This window comes from Rasamsonia emersonii, assembly GCF_000968595.1.
Source record: "Rasamsonia emersonii CBS 393.64 chromosome Unknown ctg1118621760015, whole genome shotgun sequence".
Classification (NCBI taxonomy): domain Eukaryota; kingdom Fungi; phylum Ascomycota; class Eurotiomycetes; order Eurotiales; family Trichocomaceae; genus Rasamsonia; species Rasamsonia emersonii.
Window position 1 is genome coordinate 34,314 of NW_013563272.1, and position 26,420 is coordinate 60,733.

A 26,420-nucleotide genomic window follows, 5' to 3' on the forward strand; every position below is an offset into this window, starting at 1 on the left:
CCATCATCACATGCATGAGACCCAGTGGCTCAGTCATTATTCGCCTTTTCTACTCCGATTCTATCATTTTGTGGGACCCCTTCTTTTCAGCGTGACAAATTACGGACCCCCGTCGTACAGATTCTCAAACTTAGAACTGCAGGCGAGGCTTCTGGCCCTTTACACGGCCAATCACAATCTGGGGGGCATATTTGGGAATGACCTCATCGTCATGAAGCATCTCGAATTCTGCCGAGTTCAATTAGCATCCAAAGTCGTAGAAGAACAAGCTTCGCTTAAAAAGGACTCACCCTCAGAAGCGTCACGGCCCATGTGGCTGAACAGAGCCTGGGCGCCACCTGGGTGCTCATCGAGCCAGTTGGTCATATCCAACACCACACCCTTGACGACTATCCACAGGTCATCCTTCTTGTTGTGCTTGGCAACCTCCTCCATCGTGAACTCCTTGTCAGGGATCTTGAAGTTTGCAACATCCGCCGGTCCCGAGGAGGCCTTGTTGGCCTTGCTTGCAGGAGCGGCAGAGGCATTGGATGAGGAAGAAGCAGCAGGTGTGCCGGCAGCCGCCGTAGGAGCCTCCACGCGAGTAGAAGCTGTGTCCTTCCCGTCGGACTTGGCGTTGTTCCACTCCACCGAGATCTTGCCAGGCGTGGACGGGTCGATGTGCAGGGAGATCTGGCCCAGACGCTGCTGAGCCGTCGATGCACCCTCGGAGAGGACCTTCTGGAAGAGATACTGGCTAGCACTGTCACCAGCCACACGGCCAAAGACGACACAGCCCAAGAGAGACGAACCACCGAGACGGTTGGCTCCGTGGACACCACCCGCCAGCTCACCGCAAGCGTAGAGACCCTCGAAGGGCTTCTTCTCGGAGTTCAGGACCTGGGCCTTGTCGTTGATCTCGATACCACCCATGGTGAAGTGCAGCACAGGCTCCATCAAGGCAACGTGGAAGGTGTCGTCGATGCTGAAGGGCATGTTGTGGAAGTACTTCTTGCCCCAAGGGTCCTTCTTCTTGCCCTCGGCGATCTCGTTGTACTCGTCAAAGGTCTTCTTCAGCGCGGCCTCACCACAGCCGATCTCCTTAGCCAGCTCCCTACCGGTCATCTTCTTCATAAGGCCACGGCCGGAGTAGTGGCGGGTGTGGAAGTCCAGGACGTTGGAGGCCTTGCTGTTGAGCACCAGGCGAATGGGCCATTTGCCCTTTTCCTTCTCCTTCCACATCTGGCCGGAGACGTAGTCGCGGTGACCCAGCTCGTCGGCGAAGCGCTGGCCGTCCGAGTTGAGGAGGATACCACCTTCACCACGCAGAGCTACACAGCTAGTTAGAGAAATTCAGGCGGCAACGATGGCTATTTTACAAACATACCTTCGGCAGCCAGGAACTTCCATTTGGAATTGGGGTCTTTGGGGTCGACCAGACCGGTCGGGTGCACCTGGACCTTGTCCATGTCGATGGCATTGGCGCCAATGGCCATCAGCATCTTCTGACCGTCACCGGTAGCGTGAGTGCCGTTGGTGGACGACAGGTGGAAGGTGTCCGGGCGCCACTTCTTCAGGAGCGAATCCTCCGTGAAATCGGCGGCGTATCCACCGGTTGCCAGAATGACAACACCGTCCGCGGTGTGGGTTTCGCCGTTGTACTCGTAGGTCACACCCGTGATCTGGTTGCCGTTCTTGTTGATGCCGGTGACACGGGCCTTCTTGAGGAGCTGCACCCGCTCCGGTTCGGCCTCCGCCAACTCCTCGATTCTCTGCATGAGAGCGTAGGTGATAGCCATGCCGGGGAATTTGGCATCATGGCCACGGTGGGTACGGGGTTGGGAGTGGCCTCTGTGCAGCACAATCACCACCAACATCAGCGAATGCTCCTCGGGAGACAATGGAGAGAATGAAAACTACTCACCCCAGACGGGACACCAGAGTAAGGTCCAGGTTGAAGACATCCTGCAGCCATTCGACGGCCGAGGCAGACTTGTAGGTGAGGACCTTGATCAGGTCTGGACGGGCCTTGTCTCGGGCGGACCTGAGAGTATCCTCGTAGAACTGCTTGACGCTGTCTTGGATGCCCAGATCCGTCTGGGTGCGCGTGAGAGCGCCGTTGATACCGGACGTGGCCTTGGTGGAGTTGCCTCCGAAGAAGTCTAGACGCAGCGCAGTCAGCAGGGGAAAAGCGGTCCAGTGGCAGAGGACGGCGATGAGGAAGAGACAATGACTTACTCTGCTTGTCCAGAACCAGGACGTTACCACCGTTCAGGTAGACGGTGTGAGCGGCACTCAGGCCGGACACTGCGAAACGACGGTCAGCAAGACAATGAATTTGCGGGGAAAAGCTGGGGCCCACTCACATCCACCACCAACGACAATCACTCTGTTAGGCGCCATGGTTGTGAAGATGGTGCGAGATACAGGAAAGAAGGAAAGGATGGGGTCTGGGGAGAGAGAGAAGGAAAACGGATGGAGGAGGAAGCAGGCAAGAGACGAGGATGCGACGAAGAAATAGCAGTCCCAGCGTCGTCGTGACAGTCCATCACTCGGCCGAGGCTCGACGGCTTTGCGCGGGACTAGCTCTCCGGACCCAGCAGCCCCAGCGGACAATCTACCGATGCATCGGCCTTTCCCGCATTGTGTCGAAGCCACCGGAGAGGACAGGGCTTTTTTGTTATTATTATTATTATTAAAATTAAAATCAAAATTATTCAACATGTAATAGCCAGGTCCCGTTCTGTTCGTCTGCTGCATCATGGCGTTTCCCTTACAAAGGCTGAAAAGCAGCATCACATGTCAACGTTGTCCACGGTGCCCTTTGAGCTGACTGACCAATCGTTACTAGTCATGACTGCTTCGTTTCACTCTCGATCTCTCGAAGTCCTTTCACATGTTAATGCGAATCCATCGACGTCATTACTCGCCCATGTGACTTGGAGCACTCTGCGCCACTACGCCAGGCCTACTATTCGCTCGTAACAATCATTTATTATTCTTCACATCATCTGGAGTATCGCACATGCACTCCAATTTCTCCTGGTCTCACTCGCACCCAGCTGCTCCGAGAGAGTCGGGCGAATGATTAATCAGAATTGCGCGGCAAATGGTTCGTTCGCCCGCTCCACTCCCCCCGGCAACCCCGGTAACCCACCGCCTGGCATGCCCAGTGAGCCTCGGCTCAAGATACACCGATAACACTGTAGCAGCGTTGTCCACGAGAGACTCAGTAGGGAGTTATCCAGTCGATACAAAAAGAGTTAATATGCCTCGGAAGTAATGCCACCCAAAATATCCCTACGTATCTCAGTTGGAAACCAGCCTCAACAAAGAAAGATCTGTACCTAGGCAGTTGCTGTCGCTACCAGATCCTGTCGGCTATTAAATGTCGACTCCCATCGGCAATTGATCGGTCGGAATCTGAATCTCTAACAAGTACAGAGTATGACTCTGTACTGTACCTACCAATCAAAACGGCGCATCACTGTAGGATTCAAAAAGTCAAATGGTAAGGAATACCAGAGGTCTTGGAGTATGTTACAAAGAAAAGTAGATCAAAAAAAGGGGGGATGTAGAAAGTAGTAATCATGCTGTTCTGTTCTCATTATTCAATAGCCGAAAATCACATGAGGAAACTGGCACGTGACAATTTTTTTTCCGCTAGCATAGTTTTAGATCAGTCGGGAAGAAAGCATCCCGTGACATAGGTTTGGTAGTCGAGGTGAACAAACCAATCACAGCTCTTGTGGCCCAATGGTAGGGCGTCGGTCTCCTAAACCGAAGATTCGGGGTTCGAGTCCCCGCAAGGGTGTGGTTTTACTTTTTCCTCACCGTACATAGAATCGGTGATGTATTTTTTTTAATATTTTTTTTCTGCATGTTATTTTCCGTCCCACAGTTAGACAAGAAATCTAGCTGCTGGTGATATGACTGTAAATTGTAGCTGAATGGAACCTACCTATTCTGCCAGACAGAGGCCATAGTCCTCCGTCCAGTTATCACGCAACTGTGTGCAATCCGATATTTTGTATTGGCTAGCTGGTATTCTATATTCTGTTACTGGTCAAGCCACCTTACCTACAAGCGAATGAAATTAATTATTGAATCTGAAGCGGCTGCAGCCAACCCTTACGAAGGTAAAACAAATGCAGAAAGTCAATTCGAAATCAAAGGTGCTTGCATGTAAATGTGTGTACAACTATGTATGTACCTAGGTGCCATACAAGCAAACATTGCTTTTTTGAGAGCAGATTTGTTCTCTTTCTGTGTAATGTGAAGAATAACTCCTGCGTCAGTATGTAGGTATCTACCTAGTTGACAGGCTTGGTTCTACGGAATGGATAGCTGCTCGACCTCTAAATCTACCTACCTAGGTAGGTAGGCTATGGGCATTATGATGAGCACTATCGTCAATTCTATGGCGAGGCCTATGGCAAAATCTACGGTGAGAGCTATGGTGAGCACCTCACAGCTAATACCATAGCAAAGCCTACATAATGGCATAGACCACAGTAAAGAATTACCGAGTAATATGAAATCCATATATAGTAGTGGAGATCTAGCATAGGATTCGTTCGGGTATAGAGAGCTATCTAAAGCTTGTGGGTAAGAATAACTTTAAGAGCACCCATCGGTAACTGAATTCCGAGCCCTAGGGACGTTTAAATAAAGTATGGTCTTTGAGGAGGACCAGAGTACCAGCGTATTCATCATGTCTGGTTAGGTTGCTTTATTGTTTAGCTGCCTAAATAACTGCCACTGAGCAGCATAAATTATTAGTATCAGTCGTGCATCTATACTTTTGTTCGCGTAGGTTCATTAGTACAATTAATTCATAAGCCTTCGTAAGAGCACCTTGCCCACTATGGTCTTTCCGTGCTCCCTGGTATCAGATCACTCCCCTTATCTATGCTCCATTTTTGAAGAAGTGAACTTCATAAAGTGTTCGTGACATAACATTGGTAGCTGTTATTTCTTGTGCCCCCGATTGCCCTCCTGTCAATGCACCATTTGCGAAGCGGCAAATTCCTGCAGAAGTAGAGCTAGTCAGCATATCATGGGAGATGAAGAAGGTGTTTAAGAACATAGACGACAGAGGACTTACGGGAAAGGCATCAGCTACGCTCGCTGCCACTCTCTCCACATCTTCGGCCACTCCCTGCACGCCCGCATCCCACAGTCGCAGATTCCTCCCCGTTGTCCCCGTACTTCCCACCCCTGAGATCCCAGAGTCAAAATAGATCACACCCTCAATCTGGTCGATGCTACCCTTCAGTCGGCCCTGCTCCACCATGTGCGCCGCATAGGCCTCTGCCTTCTCAGCCGCGGTCAAGTCGCCACTGTCCTGAAGACCCAGAATGGCAGCCAGAGAGTCCGTCTTGATGTTCTCGTACAGCTTGCTGGCAGCGACGAGATTATGTTCGATCACGGCCTTGTCTAGCACAGTCGATCCATCCGCCGTCTTCGCGAGCTGGTGGGGAGCCAGCTTCTTGGAGAAGGCGGCAACTTCTTCTGGCGTCAAGAGCCGATCCAGGTACATCTTCTCCAGAATTCCAAACTCGTCCACGGATGTCGCTCGATCATCCTTGTATAAGCGCGCCAGGGTACGTGACCGCTGCGGCCCGGCAGGCGCCAACACAGCGCAAATAATCGCGGCGGAGAGGGCTTGTAGTCGGTCATTCTCATCGACCCCAACGGCAAGACTGACATTGAAATATTCCTGGCTGGCGTCCAAGAAGCGGCGGCGGGCATCGAGGATGCGAGCCTGCGAGAGCTGGAAATGCAACTTGAGTTCCGGATCTTCAATCTTGCTAGGCAGGTTCTTAATCCGGTTCAGAAAAGACTCTGCACTTGTCGTATCATCCTCTTCCAGATAGAGCCTCACTATCCGAATCCACATCCGTATCTTGGCTTCATCTGAAATAAGCCGCTGGGAGCTGTCGAGATGAATACCCTGTAGCGTCCGTGCCGCGGCGATGTACTCCTCCTGCGACTCATATGCATCTGCAAGAATTTCTCGAATATTGGAGTCTTGTTCTTCGACTGATGCAGAACGCGACTGAAGTAATGTGACGGCATGCTGACCGACTTTGATTTTGATCTCGGCAGGGAGGTCGCGCAGGACGTTGACGAAGGAATCGAGGAGGGGACGGGCGACGACGATACTGACGTTTTCACTGAGAATCGAGTCAAGGTAGCAAATCAGGTTTTGTGCAAGCTCATCTCCGGATGAGGTCGAGACTATCTTCGAAAGAAGCTCATTGTAGAGCTGTGGCTTATTTTGTTGACTGGAGGACGATTCGATGGACGCCAGAGCAGCTGTGACTTCCTGGGACGCCATTGTCAGTGTGAAGGAAAATGAGATGGGAGAGTAGAGAAAATCATAAAGCTGGGGAACAAAACTGATCCCCTCGTTGATTGTAGGAGGTGGGCGGTGGGGTGTGATAAGCTTGAATGAGGAGGATAGCGGAGTGTGGGAGTGGTGTGCCTCCAAGGCTCCAGCTTATCGATAAGGATTGCTCCCTAACCCGGACATCCCCTTACTCGGACACCGCGCCTGACACGCGTTGCTCTTCAACAAACCACCCATGAACTCTACAAATAGATTCCCGTGAAAAAGCCATACAAATGGTTCTCGCTGATTATGAATCTGGTAAAATCAGTTCACTACGAGCAGCAGCAGCATATGGTGTCCCGAAGACGACACTATGCGATCGGAAGGCCGGCCTCATTACGAAGCAAATCAGCCATGAACAATACCAGCGATTGACTCCTGCCCAAGAGGCATTCCTAGCTGATTGGATAATCGAGCAGGATTCTCAATGATTCCCTCCTACACACGCTCGTACGCGAGAAATGGCGTCTCGAATCCTGCAGATGAATGGCGATACTAGACCGCTAGGAAAAGGCTGGACTGCAGGCTTTATAAAGCGAAATCCACGCGTCTCTTCTTGTATAGGGCGAAGGGTCAATGCAAAAAGGATTCAGTTAGTTACCTCGGTTTTCCTGCGCGTTTCCTTTCACTACCGACGATTAATTCTTAGCTAGCAAGACAAATGCATCCATGAAAGTCATCCCGTAGGTGACTGTATATTCTTTGCCGAGGAAATTGGAATGTGACACCAGTAATCTGAGTGGCGAAAAAAAATGAAGAAAAGAATCACAATTCAGAGGAACAGTCTAGGAAAGCGGGTGAAGATAAGCAGCAGCAGTCATCTAGGAGTAATGCACACACAAGAAAGAAAAGGGACAGCACAAACACTTAGCTATATACCTACATGGAAGGAACGTATTGTTCCTCGAGCAACAAGAACCTCTTGAAGGAACATCCAATACCGGTAGCTTCTGAATTCCTAGCAGGACCCGTCAAGGTCTGCATTACTTTGACTCCCGACTGGTCAAATTACCATACCTGCAGAAGTTCAACGGGCTAATTCTCAGTATGAAAAAAAAAAGAATCATCAGAAATTCAACTGTTTATTACACATGCAATTCAAGGAGCCTGTTGAAAACAACGAACGGTTACTAGTAGCGCTGAAGAGTTGATATGTTTATTCCGTTCTGCCGTTAATCCCTCTCTTGATTGATGTAGCATTTGGAAATGGGAGATGAACAATGAGCTGATGTCAGGAGTCGATGACTGTTGATAGAGCAATGCTGTCCCCTTTCTCATATGTGGGCTGATAGGTGCCATGACATCGAATCCTCCGGTTGCATATCAGCCTAAATGGGATTTGACATATATCCCTGTCAAAGTTTCTGGAACAACTGCTACGTGACGTGGTCTCAATCTAAGCTTCCGTTCCATGGTTCTCTTTGTGGTCTCTGCATTGCACCGAAAGCAACTCAGTCTGTATAGACGACAGTAAGGAGGCTTTGAAGGACAAAAACAATTCTTGCTCAAGCACAACTCAATCTTTCATTCGCTAAATGCAGAGCAACGTTACTGTACAAACGTCAGAAATGATGCAAGGATGAATGACTTAGTGCAAAGCAAGTGCGAATGCAACTAATGAGGTGCGAACAAAAGCTAAATCTCACGAGTAAAACATCAATAGACAAGAAGCAAAGGAAAAAGCTAGGAATACAGAAGTAATATAATCAAGATCACGTGATGGTGTACGCGGAAAGCAACGTCGACTGAGGCGTGTCGTTTTCCCCGACTCCCAGACATGGACCAGGTATTTTCTCTTCAAGAGCCAGTATGGACTCTGGAGTATAGAGTGGCTTAAGCTTGTACGGAGTACTCCGTACCTAATGCAAGATCTGCAGATGTCTCCGCCCAGAGTCGATTCGACGATTGCTTTGTTCATCCGAGTCTCACCGCCCTCAGAAGGCCCGAACCTTGGCCGGAGTAATTGCCGCCCCACGCGGTTAGTTCATGGCCTTGTTTCGAGCAAGCAACAAGGTCGCCACAAACATCACTTCACTCACTTGCAGCTCAAAGCAGCGTTACCTTATCGCCTGGCTGCGGAATCTTCGTGTTGCAGCAGTCGCGACGCCAGAGCCATCTTCAAGATCTAGTTTACCTCCTTTCACAAGGGATCCTGGTGCACTCGCCAGCAGCATGGCTGCCCCGGTCAAGCAGGAGCCAGGTTCCACGCCCTATATTAAACCAGACCCTGACAGCAGAGAAGCACATGCTGGCGCGCTATCAGACGAGGACATCTACGAGGATGCTGGGGATCTAGATTTTTCACAGGCAGGACAAAATGTCTGGTTGACGCGCATCCCGAAGTCCCTCTGGGAGCACTGGTCGAAATTGGACGACGACGAGGAGATACAGATCGGCACAATCAGAGTGGAAGGTGATCCCACAGACATCAAGAGAGTATGTTTCGATGCTTCAACTGTCTTCTGGAAGTGTTTGCGAAGCCTAACTCGTTCCTGTAGGTCAGTTTGCGGCTCAACGAGCATCCCGGAAACAAAGACATTCCAAAAGACTATATCCTCAAGCGTCAGAATGTGAACCCCGATAATACGTCTTACCCGGTACAAAATAGTTATATTTTTACGGAAAAGGATCTCCCTGGCTACAAGAATCGGGTCGATGTCCTCTTTGGCGAGGCACGCTCCATGCTTTACGAGTCCATGAAACGGGAGGCAAGGAAGAAAACTCACAAAAAGAAGTGGGAGCCCTATGTGCGGAAAACAATACCCAGTATGTTCCCGGTCAGGTAGAATCTGGATATACGGCGATGGACTGACTTTTGGCACTCTTGCAGAGCAAACCGCTATCGTGGCAAAGGTTAGGGATGAGTTCAACTGCATTCCCGTCGAGAACGAAGAATACCAACGGATATCTGAAGCTCGAGCTCTCGAAGCCCTCAAGCCAAAACGTGAAACCAAGTTCGTTCCCAAGATTACCGGCAAGATGCTCCAGCCCAAGAATGTGGTGCCGGGCGACAAGGGCGCGTTTGTGGTCAGTATTATCGCAGAATCCTTCTTACCCCCACTTTTTTTGGTTTCCTTCGACTAATGTCCATACAGCAAGCGACAAAGCCTGTAAAACCTCGCACACAGGAAAACAAGACTACCCGTATGCCGCAGAACGAACTATTGGATCTTATCTACGAATGCTTCCGGGAATACAAGTATTGGCCGTTTAAGGCCTTGAAAGCGAGACTCCAACAGCCTGAATCATACCTGAAGCAAACACTGGAGATGGTCGCCCACCTGGTGAAATCGGGTGATTTCGCCATGACGTGGGAGCTTAAGCCTGAAGCCAGGGAGAGTAGCTATGCAAGTGCACTGTCCCAGGCAAAGGAAGAACTTCCGCCTGACACAGGCTACAATGATGAACCATCAGAAGATGAGGGCATGGCCGAGGGGGCTGGATCGGATAATGAAGATGTCCAGTTTGAGAGTGTGATGTGACGACTTATTGAATCTTTCTTGCATTTATAGGCGTTTCGGTATTGGCTGAGAAGATCATGTTCTGGTATGGTTTCCTTAATTTTGAACTTTACAGGAAGGTTTTGTATGGTATGTTAGTCCGAAGAATAGACAGGAATCAATGCAAATATGGATGGAACTTCTCCTGATAACTACCTCTTGCGATTACAAAACAGTAAGGGTTTCGTTACCTTCTGCAGACTAAAATGCCAGACTCTCTGGCTGTCTGCCTTTTTTATACGGGACTAAGTAACTATACGCCAGTTTGCCTACTAACATGCCTCCCCACCTATATTCTGAAAGGGAAGCCTATAATTCGAGATGCCTGTATAATGGATTAAAACCGTAGAATTAAGACCAGGAACATAAGCCGCGCCGCCAAAAGCTTGAGTTGGTTTTAAAAGGATCCGTAGCACTCAGTGAAAACTGAGAATGTACACTTTTCTTTCGAATTTTATTCTACTATTTGAAATCATATATGTCAGTGGGTATGATGTATTATGCCTCTATACAGCAGCCAGCCACAGACGCCTCTCACGTGACCTCTATCGGCTACCCAACTAAGCGGCGACGCGGCGTCCATTTCCACCATTCCTCAACAGACATCAAAGAGCCACCACCTCATCACCTTACTCCGTACGTTCACTGTGACTTTCGGCCGAGGCTGCTTCCACAGTTTCTGGCCTGGCCAAAATGACAGAAGAGCAAGATCTCCTTGCAAAGATCAGCCAGCTTGCTGGTAAGTCCCAGCTAGCGATCTGCGAATTCATGTCTCCGCTCAATCATCATACTTATCTTTGCGCAGGCAAGATCAACCAGCACAAAAACCGAGCTTCGCAAGCACAGAGTCAGCATCCAAATGCCTCATATTATAACACACGATACCAGCGTGGTGGCTGGGCACCGTATCGTGTCAGAGGGCCTCAGCGACGTCCCGTAACTCATCGCAATCGGACTCTCGTCCTTAACAATCCCCAGGCTCCTGCAGCGGATAAGGCTAACTTGACTGGTAACTCCGGCGACCATGACGGTGAGGTCAAGCCGGGAGGCTCAAATGGGTGGGTTGCGAAACGCGATCGCCATATACAGCTGATCAACTCTGCCATCTACAATAAGGAAGCGCAGGCGAGAACTAAGGCAATCGCGGAGACACAAAGGCTCAAGGCCGAGAGACGAGCTAAGGCCGAGGAAGCCAAGGTCATGAGATACGTGCATGGAAACGGACGGCAACTTCCTAGTGCTGTTCCAGCCCAGGCTGCTGGGACCTCCCAACGACCAACGTCTTACCAGATTATGGTGAATGATATTCCCTTCCAGGTTGCACGAGGTGGAAGCAAATTGATCAGGATATCCAGTGCGAAACTCACCCCCCAGGAAATGCGTTCGAGAGCTGGCTTACCCATGTTAGATGACCCATCAACCGCAAATGCTACCCCGAAGAGAGTGACCATTGGCGGCGTCACATTCGTTCGAAGTAAGAAGGGCAATCTCCACCGCCTTGGTGCAGTTGCATCGAAAAGGTAGATGATGAATGTGACGTAACAAGACCGTGAACCCTTACTTAGCGTGTGTACAGGAAACTGGCCAAAGTCAAGAAAAAAGACGAGCTTTGCAAGAGATTTTCTCGAACGGGTACCCGACTCTCTCTTTTCCCGTGCCCCATGCTCCAAGTTTCCCGGTCCCGAGCTTATCATTCGTCTGGGCTTTTTGACGAGTATTCAAAACACATCAGTTCTGCTTGGATACTGACACAAGTTGAAACGATTCAGGAACTTGTTACAAAGGACCAGCTTGCCCCTACATCCACAATCCCGACAAAGTTGCCATTTGCAAGGACTTCCTTCAGATCGGTAAATGCCATGCTGGAGAGAGCTGTGATCTCTCGCACGAACCGTCACCTCATAGATCCCCAGTTTGCGTACACTTTCTCCGAGGACGTTGTTCGAATCCGGAATGCCGCTATGCTCATGTTCGTGTAACCCCGGGCGCGCCTGTCTGTCGGGCATTTGCAGTCCTGGGATACTGTGAAAAAGGTGCAGAATGCGAGGAGCGGCACGTTTACGAGTGTCCGGATTATGCCAACACAGGAACCTGCAACAAGAGGAAATGCCATTTACCCCATGTTGACAGGGCCGGGCAGATTCGGAAGAATGCTGCTAACAGAGCAGAATCCCCCACTCCCGATGGAGAGGAAGACGTCTCTAGTGATGAAGAGGAGTATGACGAGATCGATTCTGATGACGTCGACTCCGATGAGCTTGACGATGATCCCGTGGAAGTCATCGAGGGCGGTGCTGAGGATAGCGAGCTCTCGGGACAGAAGGATTTTGTCCGTTTCTAGATTCCTTGCCCTCCTTGAGCCACTAATCGTGCAGTGACCCGGAAGCAAGCTGTAGGTTTAATTGCCGCGCCCGCTCGCCCAGCCGTTGAGAGTCAATTGCCCCTGTATACCATAGTTTCCCTTCTGGCTGGGCAATTTTCGACATGTCTCTTATTCCCGCGGTTTCTCTTTACGACCTTTCTTTTCGTCTTCTTTTGTGTTTTTGGCGTTGGTGATCTGGGAGGTGCATGAGAGATACCCTGAAGATTTGCGGCGACTTTTTCATTGTGGTTTCGATCATGGAGTACACCATAGCATAATGGAATTTTCTCTTGTTTTCTGATTTCTTTCTTGAATGAATAGTCATTACCAGCGTATCAGTAGAAGACCTGTAAAAGACATTTGGACTGAGTGACATGCAAGGGCTGTATCTTGACATGCCATGTCCATCTATCAAGATGACTATTCTCCAGTGGATTCATGGACCTTGGAAAAGGATCAAGGCAGAGAGAAAAGAAAGAAAGAAAAGAAAAGAAAGAAAAAACAGGTTCTGAAGTGCTCAATGGTTCTCGATCACATCTTATTTACCGTCATAGTCTTGATATAGCATACTACTTTACATACATCTATCAATGGCTATCATATAGATTTCTTCTGAACTTCTCTGCTATCGTCTAACTCGATTAATGTCTAGTACATTCTCGTCATCAAATTCTCTCTTTTTCTTTCTCAATTTTTTTTCCTTCCCCTCCCCCTCCATGCTTCTTCCATACCCATTCTCCATTCTCAGGAAGCTGATTATGACTCATACTCCTGCGCAAAGGGTGTGGGTCTCCCTCAAGCATGTTTAGACCCCAAAAACAGGAACCACGTTAAGCTGCATTCGCGTCCGGTTCGGTTGGGCACGAAAAAAAAAAGCGCCACCACTTCATCATTTTTTCATCGTGTATTGACTCGGGTCAGTTCAACCCCGCCTGATTATTATTATCTTCATTTTGCTCAATGACACTAATGCTGAATGGATGTACGTCGAATGCAAGAAATCGGCCGAAAATAAACAAACACACACACACTCTCTCTCTTGATAAGGAGGGGGTGGACCGTGGAGGGAGGGCTTTGCCACACACCACTCTGCATTGCAGTAGTCTCGCAAATTAGGTGAGGATCGATTTCATTAATTGGTTTTCAGAGAGAAACAAATCCGTCCAGATGGGAATAATGCGGGACTACTCCTCCCGTTACTCCATACTCTCCATACTCTCCTACCTTAGGTAGGTAGGTAGAGTCGTAGACTCTCCCATCCTTATGACCTAAGTACTAAGTTACTACTTAGTACTCTACTTACCTGGAGGCAGGTACCTGCGGCGCGGTACTGGATTCAGATTCAGCCATTCCCGCCGATCAACCGCCAACGGGCCGGCCCCACTGCGATGTATACAGTAAAATGACAACAATCGAGAAGGAGTCGGTGAGTGGCATCCTCTGTCTACAGAAACGGAGGGAATGGACTCTCTAAAGTGAGTAATTGCTTGTAGCAAAGGTAGAGTTTGCATATACTGGCTGCATTGACTCCGTATTCGGCAGAGAGCATCTCCTGAGCGTTCCAAAGTATGCACTGTACTGTACAGTATGTAACTCATCATATCCATATCAGTGTAATTCGTGATCCATGCTCGCTGAACTCCAAGGGAAACAGAAGCAATAATGAGTCAATCACTGGTGGAAAATTCTCCGGTCAAATCAAACTGCATGCAATGGCACTTTGTGGGGAGAGAGCGGGTTTAGGAGTGTATACTCGCAACGACGTCATCGAGGATCCTAATGCTCTCGATTTTTGCTGTTGTTGCTGTTCTTCCTGGATAAGGCGATTGCACCCTGCATGAGAGAGGAAAAAAGCTGCGAATTTACTAAAAGAATATAATAATCATTGTTCTAATAACGATCATCACCATCACCGTATGTACGTCTTACGTAGCAAGCGGTAGTAGGTGGTTGAGCTTCTGTTGTCATCATACGCGATGGACTGCAAACACCGTTTCATTCCTTCTTCGCTAAGAACGATTTATTATTAGTGATAGTGATCCTAATTGCTTCACCACGGAGCAGAGCATTTCATTATACGTGTGTTTCACCAGTTCCTTAGGATGGCTGGTTCCTGATCCGATTCGTTCGACCATTATAGCCCTATTTGCGTTTCTATCCGAAACGACAAACTTTAGTAGGTAGGTTTAAAAAAAACGGTTCATTCTCCGTGCATACAGACTTCAGCATTAGGTTAGACGTTGGCCAGTGTCCCTCCCGCTTTTTCTGGCGGCGCAAAATATGAACCAATTTTATTCACTGGAACAACGTGGCAGGAATCAATATCATGAAACAGGGCTCCATCACGGAGGAAAATCCCCTAAAATGAATTGGGACCATGCGAGGAAGGGAATTTCGTGCGCGCGCTTCTCCTGGGAAACAGGAGGGACTCTGCGGCCAGAAAGCTGTGAGTCATAGCCAGGGCGCCTCTGATTGGTCGGAGCGGATAGCCCTTTGGAGGACGGACCACCACCCGCCTTGGTGACGTACTCGACACACGCCTGGACAGGTTGTCTATAGCGATGCAATGCACGTTTACCAATTATATGGTTTGCTGTGATGTAGCTGTTGCATATCAGCATTATTCGTGGTGTAGCTTGTTTGGGGGCTGCAGTCCGCAGGCAGGTTGGTCGGGATGGCCGGAGCATTTCGAAGGATTTTCTGAATTCAGAGAGCGTTGGATTTTCCCTTTTTGGCATGGAAGATGAATCTGTTGCTTACATACGAGACTCTCTGTCTGCAATGTGTTCCAAATCTTCTGCACGCCGTGGATGCAGAGATGCCGGAGAATAGGTCGCGACGAATCATGGCCCTCCCCTCCCTCTCTGGCGCTGTAGAAAATTCATGCATACTGTACAGACGGAAGACTCGCGAGATAAGGGGAATCCTTCAACGTCATCATTCATTCTGTATTCTTGAGCTTGCAACGGTGCCAGGCTTCAAACCAGACCTGCTGCTACAATTGTAAATTCGTGTAAAGTACTTTGCAGGAATACAATGGATCCGTACAGATCTTTCCGTAGGCATGTGAACCAGCCGGACAAGTCAGTCAGTCGAGAATTATGGCGTTGGCTCAACTTCGACGAGAACTACAGCTACTTGCATCTCAAACATTATGAGGCCCCTGGACAGAAGAAGTAAAGATGGATTTCTTTAGGACAGCAATGGATTGGTCAATTAGGTCAGTTGCCCCTGCCAGGCTGGGCGTGAGGCCTGGCGTCAGTCACAGGACCTGCCTCAAACAGAGTAAAGGAGATTGTTCCATTCTGTAGAATGCCAGTTCTCGTCCTAGATTACAGACTGTCGTCTCCCCAACCGCCTCACCACACCGCAGAACCGTCATCATGTGAAGACACTCTATACAGTATCGTCCATCTCACTGCTCTCCTTGACTAATGTGATTGACGGCTTCATCCCGCAAGCCGCAATCAACTGGCCCGGTGGTGACTCGCCTTCTCGACCAATCCAAGACGGGCTAGCCTCGTGATCTCGATCTGCTGTTCCTGCAAATGCCAGTGATGCGCCTCCACCAAGCACACCGACAGAGTGACATCATTTCATTTGCTTGTTATCAGGAACTGTTCCTAACTCGTGTCCTAAACGGTCATGTCTCCACCTCTCTGAAACGGTCCAGATTGAAATTTGACGGATGCAGCTGTGTCGATTCCGTGCCCATACGGAGCATGAAGCAGCCAGCACTAGCCACGACTCCACTGTGCAGACACTGGTGAGATTTCGATATCAATCATCGACACTTGGATTTGGGCTTGCCCCGGCCTGATCAGGCTTGACGATTTCTCCGTTGGGCAAAGAAAGGTCCACGATGGGCATGGGCCCTTGGCCGATCCGGCTATGGGTCCCGATCGGAACAGGAAATAAGCATGACAGACTTGGTCCCTGATCAAGGCTGGATGTTGCGGGGAGTTATTGGCCGGGGAAACGGTCGACCAAATCTGTTCTCCAAGTGATTGGCTCAGAAGACACGAAGAAAAGAGATGCACTCACTCAGGCCGCTGAAATGGAGGCCTGATTTGATGCCTTGAACGAAAAGTACAGATGCCTTACGAAGAGGAGAGAAAGAGCCTACCTATCTTGAGACTGGCTGGATTCCTGGAGGGGGAATATGAGATCATCTCTCTACAGCTGCGCAAGCACCCAACGACGAGGATTCGGACTGGCACAGACCTTTCCGCGAAAGCATCAGCAGGAAGAACCATTGCTGAGGTTCGTCTGAGGGCCTCTGATTCGCTACCATGGAGGCAAGTCTAAGCTTTGCGTCCGCCGTGCGTGCAGCCGCTGCTGGATGCTGCTGGTTGCAGGCAGGTGCAGATGGCGCTGACGGTGGACGACGGCCGAGTCCATCTTTCTTCGTGTCAGAGGTCGCAGCGGGCGTTGCGGGCGCACACACGGGTGGGGAAGATAACGTGCCTGGCAGTCACACGGATCGCTGTGATTAGGTCGCAGGCGCGTGGTGATCGCAGGACCCGCGCTAACGCTTCCGGGAAAAGCAGCAATCGGGATCGCGTCTCGCGGCCAGTGGATCTCCCCGCGGGCCGGCCCTTAGCCAGGCAGGTGACAGGGCAGGAGGCGAATCGAGATCTGCCATTCGGCGAGGCCGTCCGGTATTACCCGTCATGACGCCCGCGCTGTATCGTAACGCTGTCACGTCCCGTACGCAGGATCCCCCTCCACAACGAGCTGCGCTTTACCTGTTTAGTCCTTGTTCCTGCTTGTGCCTTCCCATACGGGCCTCCAGACACGCGCAGAGAAGCAGAGACACCGCCTCCGTCGTGCCTGCCCAGCCGCTGAGCGGTGATCGCGGAAACGGTCTTCCAGCCTGCGAGCAACTTGGGCTTTTCCCTAGATCGACCTGGCGATCCGATCGATCACTCGAGATTCTTCCCTAAGGCCACGTCCCTTCCATCAGCAGAGACTTCCCCTTGACAGAGGGAGGGGGAGGACAAGTGACCCCGTCAGAGCTCCTTCGAGTCACGAGTCGAGAGATCATGGGAATCACCCTGTCCGCTTTTTTAGGGGTGGCAGAGGTCACACACCCATATTCCTGAGGATCATGGGGTGGGTGACTTCTGTCAGGACGAAACGCCGTCCATCTGATCGCATCGGACAACAATAATAATACAGCCATTAATCGGCGTCTTTACCATACGTATCGAGATACCCAGCAACACACCACACCCCCTCTATGCCAGCACGAGAGGGTATGTACACAAAGAAGCCTGGTGGCATGATTACGGTGCATCACCCCGGAGAATAGTCAAAACGGGACATTGGACTATCTCCATCGGGCAATCAGAGCATCCAAAACAATGCAAGCGAGATGGTATTACAGGGGCTTGCTGGTTCTCGCACTGTCCAACCTCGCTCCGCCGCGGTACAGACCGTGAGAAAGAAACTGGTTACGGAGTAGAGAACTCGATGGCGGGGTGGGACATCTATGCTCAGACGGGTTCACTAAGGCGATCAGCAGAGCAGAGCGCACCCAGAACTAGTTACTACTTGCTGGACTCGACAGGTACAATTAATTAGGCCAAAGAAACAAAGACAAGTCCGTGTCAGCGGCCCTCACGACACCGGGAACTTCTCCCGTCAACCCTGTCGAACGGGAGCAGCCGCACAGGAAGGATGGAAGAGGATGATGAGCATGAGGGATGCCTATCGATAGGTTAAGGGAGACCGTGCCCGCGACGACCACCAGCGTCCCCGATCCGATCCAATCCAGTCTCCCAGCGGCGCCAGTGTGCCATCCTCGGCTGGATGCAACGACACAGCTAGCCTGACGAGCACGTCGCAGGGCCAGTCAGGATGCCTGCAGCAGACACACTGGGCCACCCAGGCATCGTGACAGAAGGCAGAGGCCGTGGGGCCATCACGGCCGCCCGCAAAGCACTGGCTGAGCGCGGCTGGCGCTGGGCAGCCCGCACGGCCGCCCGCCGGTACCAAAAATACGGCAGATACACTGCGTAATAATACGGCTGTTACGACGCCTTTCCTCCCGCTGCAAGTCTGCCCAAAACGACCGCGAAGCACCCAATGACCGCGCACCGCCAAACTCGGAATACACGAGAAAACGTCGCCTCGCTTTTGGTTCCCGCAGACCGCTGGCCGTCGCGTCTGCTGCTGCCAGTGGAGGCCGGCCCAGCGTTCGGTGCCCACTGCCCATACTGCCGGTGGCTGCCACAGGGCCGCTTGCTGGGCGGGCTCGAACTAACCTTTCCTCCCGCCGCCGTCGCTGCGACGCACCCATGGATGACTCGTTCGGGCCGGCACCTCGGTGCTCTAGTGCGTTCCTCTCGCGATACCTGGATACTAGATATATGGCTCCCCTGGATATCAGATCCAGCATTGAACGACCACAGCACATCCAGCTCTGTCTTCAGAGAGGTCTCGACAGTGCAGACCTCTTTGATTTTTGATTCTGCCTGACTGTCCTCTATCATCCATCCATCCATCCTCCTCCTCCTTCTCCTCCTCGTCCCTTCCTCTTCCTCCCGTGTGTGTGTGTGTGTGTGCGCGCGCCTGTCACCCCGCACCAAACCACACACCGCCTCTTTATCGTCTATCATCGACGGCTTCGCTTGCCTCCTCCTCCCACGCCTCTTTTTCTTCGTCTCCGCGATCCATCCTCCCTTCACATCTCTCTCCACATTATGGCCCGTTTCTCGCAGCAGCCGTTTGATTTCTACCAGCAGTCGCCTTCGGCACTAGACTCCAAAGCCGCTTTCTCAGAAGAGGACGAGATGAGTGTGTTGGATGATAAGATCCTTGACTCCACCCCCGACGTCTCCTCCATGGCAGATCCCCGACGATCATCCTACGACCACAGCACAGACGGTCTATCATATCGAGATCAACCCGTTTGGGGCGATTTCCAGACGCAACAACAGCCACAGCAGCAACAGCAACAGCAGCAACAGCAACAGCAGCAACAGCCCGCCTCACATCCACAATCTCGACAGAACTCGCAAATGGCTAATTCCATGTACGATTCGGGGAGCAACACCTTCATGCCCAACTATGGGCAGCAGACCTCATGGCCCATGTCCCGAGATTCCGGATCATGTACACCCTCCCAGGTGTACGATCAGTTCTCGCATGATTTTGACGCCAACTCCGCCGGCGCCTTCTCCGGCGGTGCTGTGGGCCCGGTCTCCTCCATCAACTTCTCTCAGATGACCTATCGCCCCGGGGCTGTTTTTGGTGCCCCTGGCGGCGTTGCCATGTCTCCCCAATCCAGCCAAGGCTGGATGCCGACGACGACGGCGACGACGGCGGCGGCGACGACGACCACGACCACGACCACGACCACGACAGCCGAGGTTCCGAATAATCAGGCACGACCGACGACACGGAGTCCGACATACCGGAGCGACTCGACTCTCCACGTCCGGCGTGATGGGATTCGGAAGAAGAACGCGAGGTTTGAGATCCCCGCGGAGCGCACCCTCAGCAATATCGATCAGTTGATTGCGCAATCGACCAATGAGGAAGAGATCAAGGAGCTGAAGCAGCAGAAGCGTCTACTTCGGAATCGACAGGCAGCGTAAGTACCTTTTTCCTTTTTTTTTTCCTTTTCTTCATGTTCCTCTCTAACCGTGACCGCTCCAGACTTGACTCCCGTCAACGAAAGAAACTCCACACCGAGAAGCTGGAAGAGGAGAAGAAGCACTTCACCAACGTCATCAGCGAGCTGGAAGAAGCACTCCGTAACATGAAGATGCGGGAAGCCGAGCTTCTCCGAGAGAAGAGCGAGTGGTTGGCCACCCAGCAACAGATCAACCAATACATCGAAGGTCTCCACATGGAAAAGGACGAGCTCATCCGCGCCCACACCTTGGAGACAGCGGAGCTTCGGAAGAAGAACAACATCCTCCGCGAGACCATGGAGAAGTTGGAGAGCCAACTGAAAGCGTCCAACAACAACAATAACAACAATAACAACAACAACAACAACAACACGACGTCCACCTTCTCGAACGAGTTCTCCGATTTCGAGAACCTCACCATGGACAGCAGCCCATGGGAGGACTTCTCGATGGTCAACGGCCTCTCTCTCGAGACGGAGACGCTGCCGGCGTCGTCCGCGCCGACATCGTCCGCGCCTGACAACTCGACGCTTCTCGCTCCCACTAAGAACGAGAAGGCCGAGAAAGCCGCGAAAGACTATCCGTTCAGCTGGAATGCGTTCTACATGTGTCTTCTGTTTGGTGCTTTCATCGCATCGAATAGCGCCAGGCTCTCGACCACGACCATTCCCCAGCTTTCGGAGGAGTACCGCGCTGAGTCGGCGAATGTCTTGAAGGCTGTGTTGGCTTCCGCACCTGCCGAAGTGTCGCCCTCTGCCAACCAGGCTCCAGCTGCATCTGCTTCCTCCAACGGTGCCTCTCTTCCGACCACCATCTCTGGTGCTGAGATGGCCCAGATGACCTCGGTTTCTGCTCCTCCCGTCACGGCCCCTTCCAGTCTCGATGAGCTTCACAATGCGCTCGCCATGCCCACCAAGGAGCAAGAGAACGAACAGGTGTTTTCCCTCAACGCGGATCAGTATAATGCGCTGACAACTTTCGATGATGACGGTGTCGACTTCAAGCCCCAGCAACCTTCCAACCTCCAACAGGCCCTTGCCGCCATGCGTAACAATGGCAACCACAAGAGTCTGGAGGCGAAGGTGACGTCGGACGTGTATACGAGGTCGTTGTTGTGGGATCGTGTGCCCGAGAAAGTTGTGCGCGACTTCAAACGCATGGTTCGAGAATGCGGTGCTGGCTCCATCGACGAGAAGACGGATACCACCAACTAAGGTCAAGGCCATCTCGCCAAGGTGTCCGGTTGTTGTTGCTCGCTTGTCAGCTCTTGCTAGAATCTTCTTCTTTTTTTTCTTCTGCTTGCCATGGGCGGGATACCGATCTCCTCCCCTCCATTCTTCGATCCTTTCTCTCTCCGCTGAGGACCTCTTCAGGTTTAGGCTAGGCTGGCCTAGCCAAGCTGAGACTTCGCGTTCATGTACTTAACTTGTCTCTCATCCTCACTCCCTAACGCACCGCCCCGACTATGATCTTTTCCGACAGTTATAAGCGGACAGCACGCTTTAAATTGCTGGTAGCTCGACGCTTCACATTTCCTTTGTTCATGTTGGATGATATTATGTCATATATGGGTCTTGCATGATGAGATATGTCTTGTGTGTTTTATTTTGTGTGCTTGGTGTTTGTGATTTAGCGATCATGTGGGATTTGTTTCTGGATTCTGGAGTTTGCTGGCATAATTCGGATGACATGTTTTATGTGTAAGTGGATGAACACGGAAGATAGCATGGACGGGTTGGCAGTTTGGCGGGTTTGGTTTTTTTGGTTTTGAGTAATTCTGTCTGTTTTTTTTTTTTGTTTTGTTGTGTTTCTTCATATGTACAGGTGGCATGTCATGAAATTGGGTTGACCTTCCGTCCAGGTCTGGGGCCGGAGAACTTGATCTACAGCATACGAACAGGGGCAACGGAACAACAGAACGGAATCAACATGCAGACCCAGAAGGTCCTTTTTTTTTCATTCCTTTCTTCAACTTTTGATTCAATCTTGTTTTTTACATAATTTTGCACCTGCTGGCAAGTCGCAGCCAGTAACCGGCATCTTGGACTTGGGACGGCGAACATCTGTTACGATTATGATGAAGCATTATTATAACGAGTTACGACCCTGAATGTCTGTTTTTGTTTACTTGTACTTCATCTTTTCTTCTATTCATTCATCCAGTCGCTCGTTTCTTTCTTTCCTTCTTTTCTTTCTCTTCTTGTGGAGCTAGCTCCACTGATTCCTGTCAGACTCACCATTTCCTTTGTCAATCTTTGTCATGTCAATATTATGAGAACAGAATATTTCGATCCTCGTTTCGATTCCTGACACTACTAGCTGTTAATAGTACTTAGTTAGCTGTGTCACTGCTTGCTGGCCGAGTTGATAATGGAATAAAACGAGCGAGACACAAACTCTGAATACCCTGACATTTTTTTTTCTCTAAGTAGATCTCTAGCAAGAGTATCGTAAACTCGAGATATCCCATCTCCTCATTATAACCGAGTAGAACCTACGTACGTACGTACGTACTGTACATACATACTGTCTGTATTCTATGTATGTCCATGCAACATGCAACATGCAAGTATCCTGCAGGAACGTCTAGACGCAGACGCAGACGCAGACGCAGAAGCAGAAGCAGAAGCAGAAGCAAAAAAGGAATCAGGAAAAACCCAAGAAAACCCCAGGAAAAGACGGAGGAAAAAAAAACGAGGAGGCGGTGACTTAACTTCACCGCCACATTTTATTATTTATTTATTTTTCTTCCTGATTATTACCGTTGTTATTACAGTACAGAAAGTTTTGTATGTATCTACCAATAGCAGTTATTAAGTCGACAGCTACCTAATTAGATAGATCACACAATGTATGTATGTATGTACCTAAGTACGTCCATGTACTGTACAGTACATACGTAGAGAAGAAGAAGTACAGGACCGTAAAAGAAGAAAAAGAAAGAACTAAAAAAAAAGAGAGAGAGAGAGAGAAAGAAGAGGAGAGACCAAAAGAAAAAAAATAAGGAGGCGCAGGTATATTCAGGTATATTTTAGCTCTAGAGTATACAGTATATCTGTACAGAGGAACTCCACTCCACCCGAATGAACATTATATATCTGCATAGCCTAGGTATGTATGTCTATTCGCTAAACTAATAATAAACTCGAAAAAAAGACTACAGGTTATTACATACAGTAACTAAGTACTCCATAACGTAACATGCATGCATACATGCATACATTAATTATTATAGTTCTACTGTTCTAGTTGCTATGGGTCCCTATTGTATGAACGATGTATGAACGATGGAATTCACCGATGGGTAGGTACTAGGTACTTGCTGTACTAGGTACTACCGGAGTACTCCGAGTCTCACACTCTAAGTCCTGTAACTAACAGCTAACTAACTATTAATAACTACATAAACTAATATTTGAAACATGGTGGATATGATATCTGATAGGTCTGTCTGTTTTGTTGTGGTGGAGGTAATTAGCAGGGCGCAGGAGCGGCAGGGCTGGTCAACCGTCACCGCCTCTTTTGTGTCCACTGTCCTGCGTTAACTTAGGTGATTGATGACGAGTGTCGTCGCCATCGCCATCGCCATCAAAAATAATTTTTTGCCTAGGTACGGAGTACAGTACGGTGAGTCGTACCGAGCTACCAAGGTATAGACTATATAGGAGTCTATCTATTTATGTATGTACTCTGTACTGCACTGCACATACGTACGGTGTGGTGCATGCGCATTCTCTCTCTACTAGAAAAGATTAAAGGTTGATTGATTGAAGACAATCCATATATCGATACTCTATCTATTAATGGATGAAAAAAAAAAAACAAAACAAAACAAAACAAAACAGAATTAACTGCAACTGCAACTGAACAACAAGAACAAGATCAAAACTAGATAAAATGAATCAAGAGCAACAACCAACAACAAAAGTAAAAAACCAACTATGTACAGCAGATATTACTCCATCAACAACTTTGCGTCTGTCTTGTGCTTCGCTTGTTGCCTCCTTACCCCGTTCTATACTTTTTCTTGATATAGCTGGCTTAATTGGATGTCGACCAGGTCATTCAAGTGGATGTGGATGCCTCAGGTGCGGCAGATTCCTGATTAGCAGATTCCTGGTTACCAGATTCCTGTTGGGCAGTTTCAGCCGGTGCAGATTCGGCGGGAGCAGATTCAGCCACACCATTGACTGCCGGTTCAGCGTGCTCTGAAGCCACCATGCCGTACTGCCCTCCAGCACCGGCCCAAATCAGCTTCTTCTCGCGGATCGACTTCGAGTCCATCAGCGTCGCCACCGAGATATCCTCGTCAGTCGGCTGTCCGGTCTGGTACGACGAGTTGAACCCCCAGCTGTAAGCCTTGCCATCCTTGGTGATGGCGATGGCATGTTCGGTACCAAACGCGGCAGTGGCGGCTTCGAAGGTCGGGATGCGCGTAGCGACGGTGAGAATACGCGGTTTGCCGCGTTCATCAAAGATCACGTCGTCTTCAGGGAGATCCTTCGCGTCGATTCCAATGGCTTTGTTGTCGATCCGGCCCCAGACGAGACACTCGCCGTGCTCGGTAACCGCAATACTGTTGAAGTTACCACCCTCGATACGGACGATCTTGCCGCGACCTTTCAGGCTGGGCACCGCCGCCGGTTTCAGGATGGTAGCTTCACTCTCCCCTGCCTTCGAGGGAATTCCAGTCTGCCCATAGTTGTTCAAGCCCCAGCTGTACACCGTGCCGTTCTTGTGGATGGCAAACGCGTGATCCGGTCCAGTGGCGATATCGACAATTCCTCGGCGCAACCCGACCCTCTGCGGCAGAAGCGCATGCATCTTCTTACGCCGCTCCACGACACGCCGTGCCAGTTGGTCCTGCTCCCCGGAACCCCAGGTGTGGACTGTGCCGTCGGACAAGAGCGCAATGACGTGGTTGCTTCCAGCGACGATCTTGGTCACGTTCTGAAGCTCGGGAATCAAGGTCGGTCGTCGCTGGACTTCGACATCCGGGGAAAATCCAAAAACACCATTGCTTCCCTGTGCAGACAAAGATTAGTTTCCGCTCAGGATAAGCAGAGAGCTGACGGATAAGCGACTTACTCGGAAAGTTCCCCAGCCGTAGACTTTGCCCTCGTCGGTAAGAGCAAAGGAGGCACTGTCTGCTGCTGCAACCTGTGTGAAAACTGTGCCAGGCTCCACACCAGACATGTCAATGACAGTGGGCGTGGCCTCCCGCGGGTTCACTTCAATTTCATCGTCTTCCTCATCCGAGTCTTCCTCGTTTGCCTTGTCGATATCGACCAGTTTACCCTCCCATTGAGTGTCCCTTCCCAACGCGCCCTGATCGTTGACGCCCCAGGTGAGGATCTTGTTGTCATGGGTAAGAGCCACACAATGCATTCCGCCAGCCGAGATCTGGACGACCCCGGCGTCCGAGAGGATGGAGTTGAGCTTGGGCCTCGGGCACTCGGCCTTCTTGAACGTGTCGCCCAGCCCAAGCTCTCCATTACTGTTCGATCCGAAGACGAACACATCCAGACGCGTAGTAGGAGCGTGGTTCAGGACGATTTTCTCCTTCTTGGGCTTTTTGGCCTCGGGCGGTGGTGCGACACGCGCTTCGGCACCGCGTTTCTGTCTCTTGTTGACAGGTTTCGCTTCCTCTGGTTCAGCTTCTGCCTTCCGCTTCACGCCAGTGTTTGCCTTGGCCTCTTGGAGCGGCTTCTTTGGCTCTTTAGCCTTCGCAGCTTTCGTAGCCTTTGTAGCTTTCGCAGCTTTCGTGGCTTTTGTAGCTTTCGTGGCTTTTGAGCCCGCAGAACGTCCGCGCGGCTTGGTTGACTTCACCGTGGCCGGCGCAGCCGCAGGGGCCGCAGCTTGCCGGCGTGCGCGAGTTGCACCTTTAGGGGGCATGATGATGAAAATGAAAGACTATACTGAGATGAATTGAAAGAGAGATATTTCTAGACAAAGAAATATCAAAGAAACCCAGTGGGGTGTAAGGATGGGGATGGAGTTTGGAGAAAAAGTTGGGGGAGGGCAAAATTTGATGTCATTCAGAAAAATGTAAACATGGACCGGGCTAAGCGATCACCGCAAATGCGTGGTCGCGCTACTTTCCGGCCAGCTGGTAGGTCAACAACGCACTATCGGTCATTTTCTGTGAACAGAGCACAGAGCACAGAGCACTAGCAAAAAAAATTATGATATACTGTAAAATAGTCTTAATAGAAACTGAACTTCATAACTGATACTTTACTTTTGCACCCAGCAGAATAATTACATTGCAGTGTCCTAGTGCGCCAAAATTGGACCCTTTTGCAAACAATCCTTACAGACAGTGTTAAGATAAGAATATTATACTACCTAATAAATAATGATGGTGACTCTAGGCACATTTGTGCTTTCTACAGCATTTCACAGATCAGCAGGTTCTGTGAGTAATAAACACACAGTACACATTATGCCAACTTTGTAAGGTCTCAGTTATATATAATGACACAAGCCATTCTCACTCAGCATACACGGCACATTGCGAGAACCACACAACTTTGTGA

The 26,420-nt window shown here is 50.2% G+C and overlaps 8 protein-coding genes across 8 annotated transcripts; 4 read left to right on the plus strand and 4 right to left on the minus strand.

Annotated features, from left to right (window-relative positions):
- Positions 1–130: 130 nt before the first annotated feature.
- On the minus strand, positions 131–2,382 carry T310_2126 (Fumarate reductase (NADH); the record flags this gene model as incomplete). The annotated part of the gene is made up of 6 exons (XM_013474994.1): positions 131–228; positions 291–1,310; positions 1,367–1,830; positions 1,904–2,141; positions 2,218–2,286; positions 2,346–2,382. 6 exons carry the CDS (start codon positions 2,380–2,382, stop codon positions 131–133), a joined length of 1,926 nt encoding a protein of 641 aa, XP_013330448.1.
- Positions 2,383–4,980: 2,598 nt separating this feature from the next.
- On the minus strand, positions 4,981–6,322 carry T310_2127 (COP9 signalosome subunit CsnD; the record flags this gene model as incomplete). Its single annotated transcript, XM_013474995.1, has 2 exons — positions 4,981–5,010; positions 5,087–6,322. 2 exons carry the CDS (start codon positions 6,320–6,322, stop codon positions 4,981–4,983), a joined length of 1,266 nt encoding a protein of 421 aa, XP_013330449.1.
- A 2,226-nt stretch (positions 6,323–8,548) lies between these two features.
- T310_2128 (Transcription initiation factor iif, beta subunit) lies at positions 8,549–10,081 on the plus strand (the record flags this gene model as incomplete). The annotated part of the gene is made up of 6 exons (XM_013474996.1): positions 8,549–8,812; positions 8,875–9,142; positions 9,207–9,403; positions 9,472–9,847; positions 9,889–9,966; positions 10,053–10,081. 6 exons carry the CDS (start codon positions 8,549–8,551, stop codon positions 10,079–10,081), a joined length of 1,212 nt encoding a protein of 403 aa, XP_013330450.1.
- Positions 10,082–10,569: 488 nt separating this feature from the next.
- On the plus strand, positions 10,570–12,217 carry T310_2129 (CCCH zinc finger protein; the record flags this gene model as incomplete). The annotated part of the gene is made up of 3 exons (XM_013474997.1): positions 10,570–10,615; positions 10,682–11,350; positions 11,667–12,217. 3 exons carry the CDS (start codon positions 10,570–10,572, stop codon positions 12,215–12,217), a joined length of 1,266 nt encoding a protein of 421 aa, XP_013330451.1.
- Positions 12,218–14,580: 2,363 nt separating this feature from the next.
- T310_2130 (uncharacterized protein) lies at positions 14,581–15,127 on the minus strand (the record flags this gene model as incomplete). Its single annotated transcript, XM_013474998.1, has 2 exons — positions 14,581–14,842; positions 15,003–15,127. The coding sequence occupies 2 exons, from the start codon at positions 15,125–15,127 to the stop codon at positions 14,581–14,583; spliced, it is 387 nt and encodes a 128-aa protein (XP_013330452.1).
- Positions 15,128–18,945: 3,818 nt separating this feature from the next.
- On the plus strand, positions 18,946–21,095 carry T310_2131 (BZIP transcription factor; the record flags this gene model as incomplete). Its single annotated transcript, XM_013474999.1, has 2 exons — positions 18,946–19,838; positions 19,904–21,095. 2 exons carry the CDS (start codon positions 18,946–18,948, stop codon positions 21,093–21,095), a joined length of 2,085 nt encoding a protein of 694 aa, XP_013330453.1.
- Positions 21,096–22,437: 1,342 nt separating this feature from the next.
- T310_2132 (uncharacterized protein) lies at positions 22,438–23,773 on the plus strand (the record flags this gene model as incomplete). The annotated part of the gene is made up of 7 exons (XM_013475000.1): positions 22,438–22,670; positions 22,723–22,732; positions 22,932–22,996; positions 23,117–23,148; positions 23,327–23,351; positions 23,492–23,508; positions 23,727–23,773. 7 exons carry the CDS (start codon positions 22,438–22,440, stop codon positions 23,771–23,773), a joined length of 429 nt encoding a protein of 142 aa, XP_013330454.1.
- A 173-nt stretch (positions 23,774–23,946) lies between these two features.
- Positions 23,947–25,776, minus strand: T310_2133 (Pheromone response protein; the record flags this gene model as incomplete). Its single annotated transcript, XM_013475001.1, has 2 exons — positions 23,947–24,906; positions 24,970–25,776. 2 exons carry the CDS (start codon positions 25,774–25,776, stop codon positions 23,947–23,949), a joined length of 1,767 nt encoding a protein of 588 aa, XP_013330455.1.
- Positions 25,777–26,420: the final 644 nt, after the last annotated feature.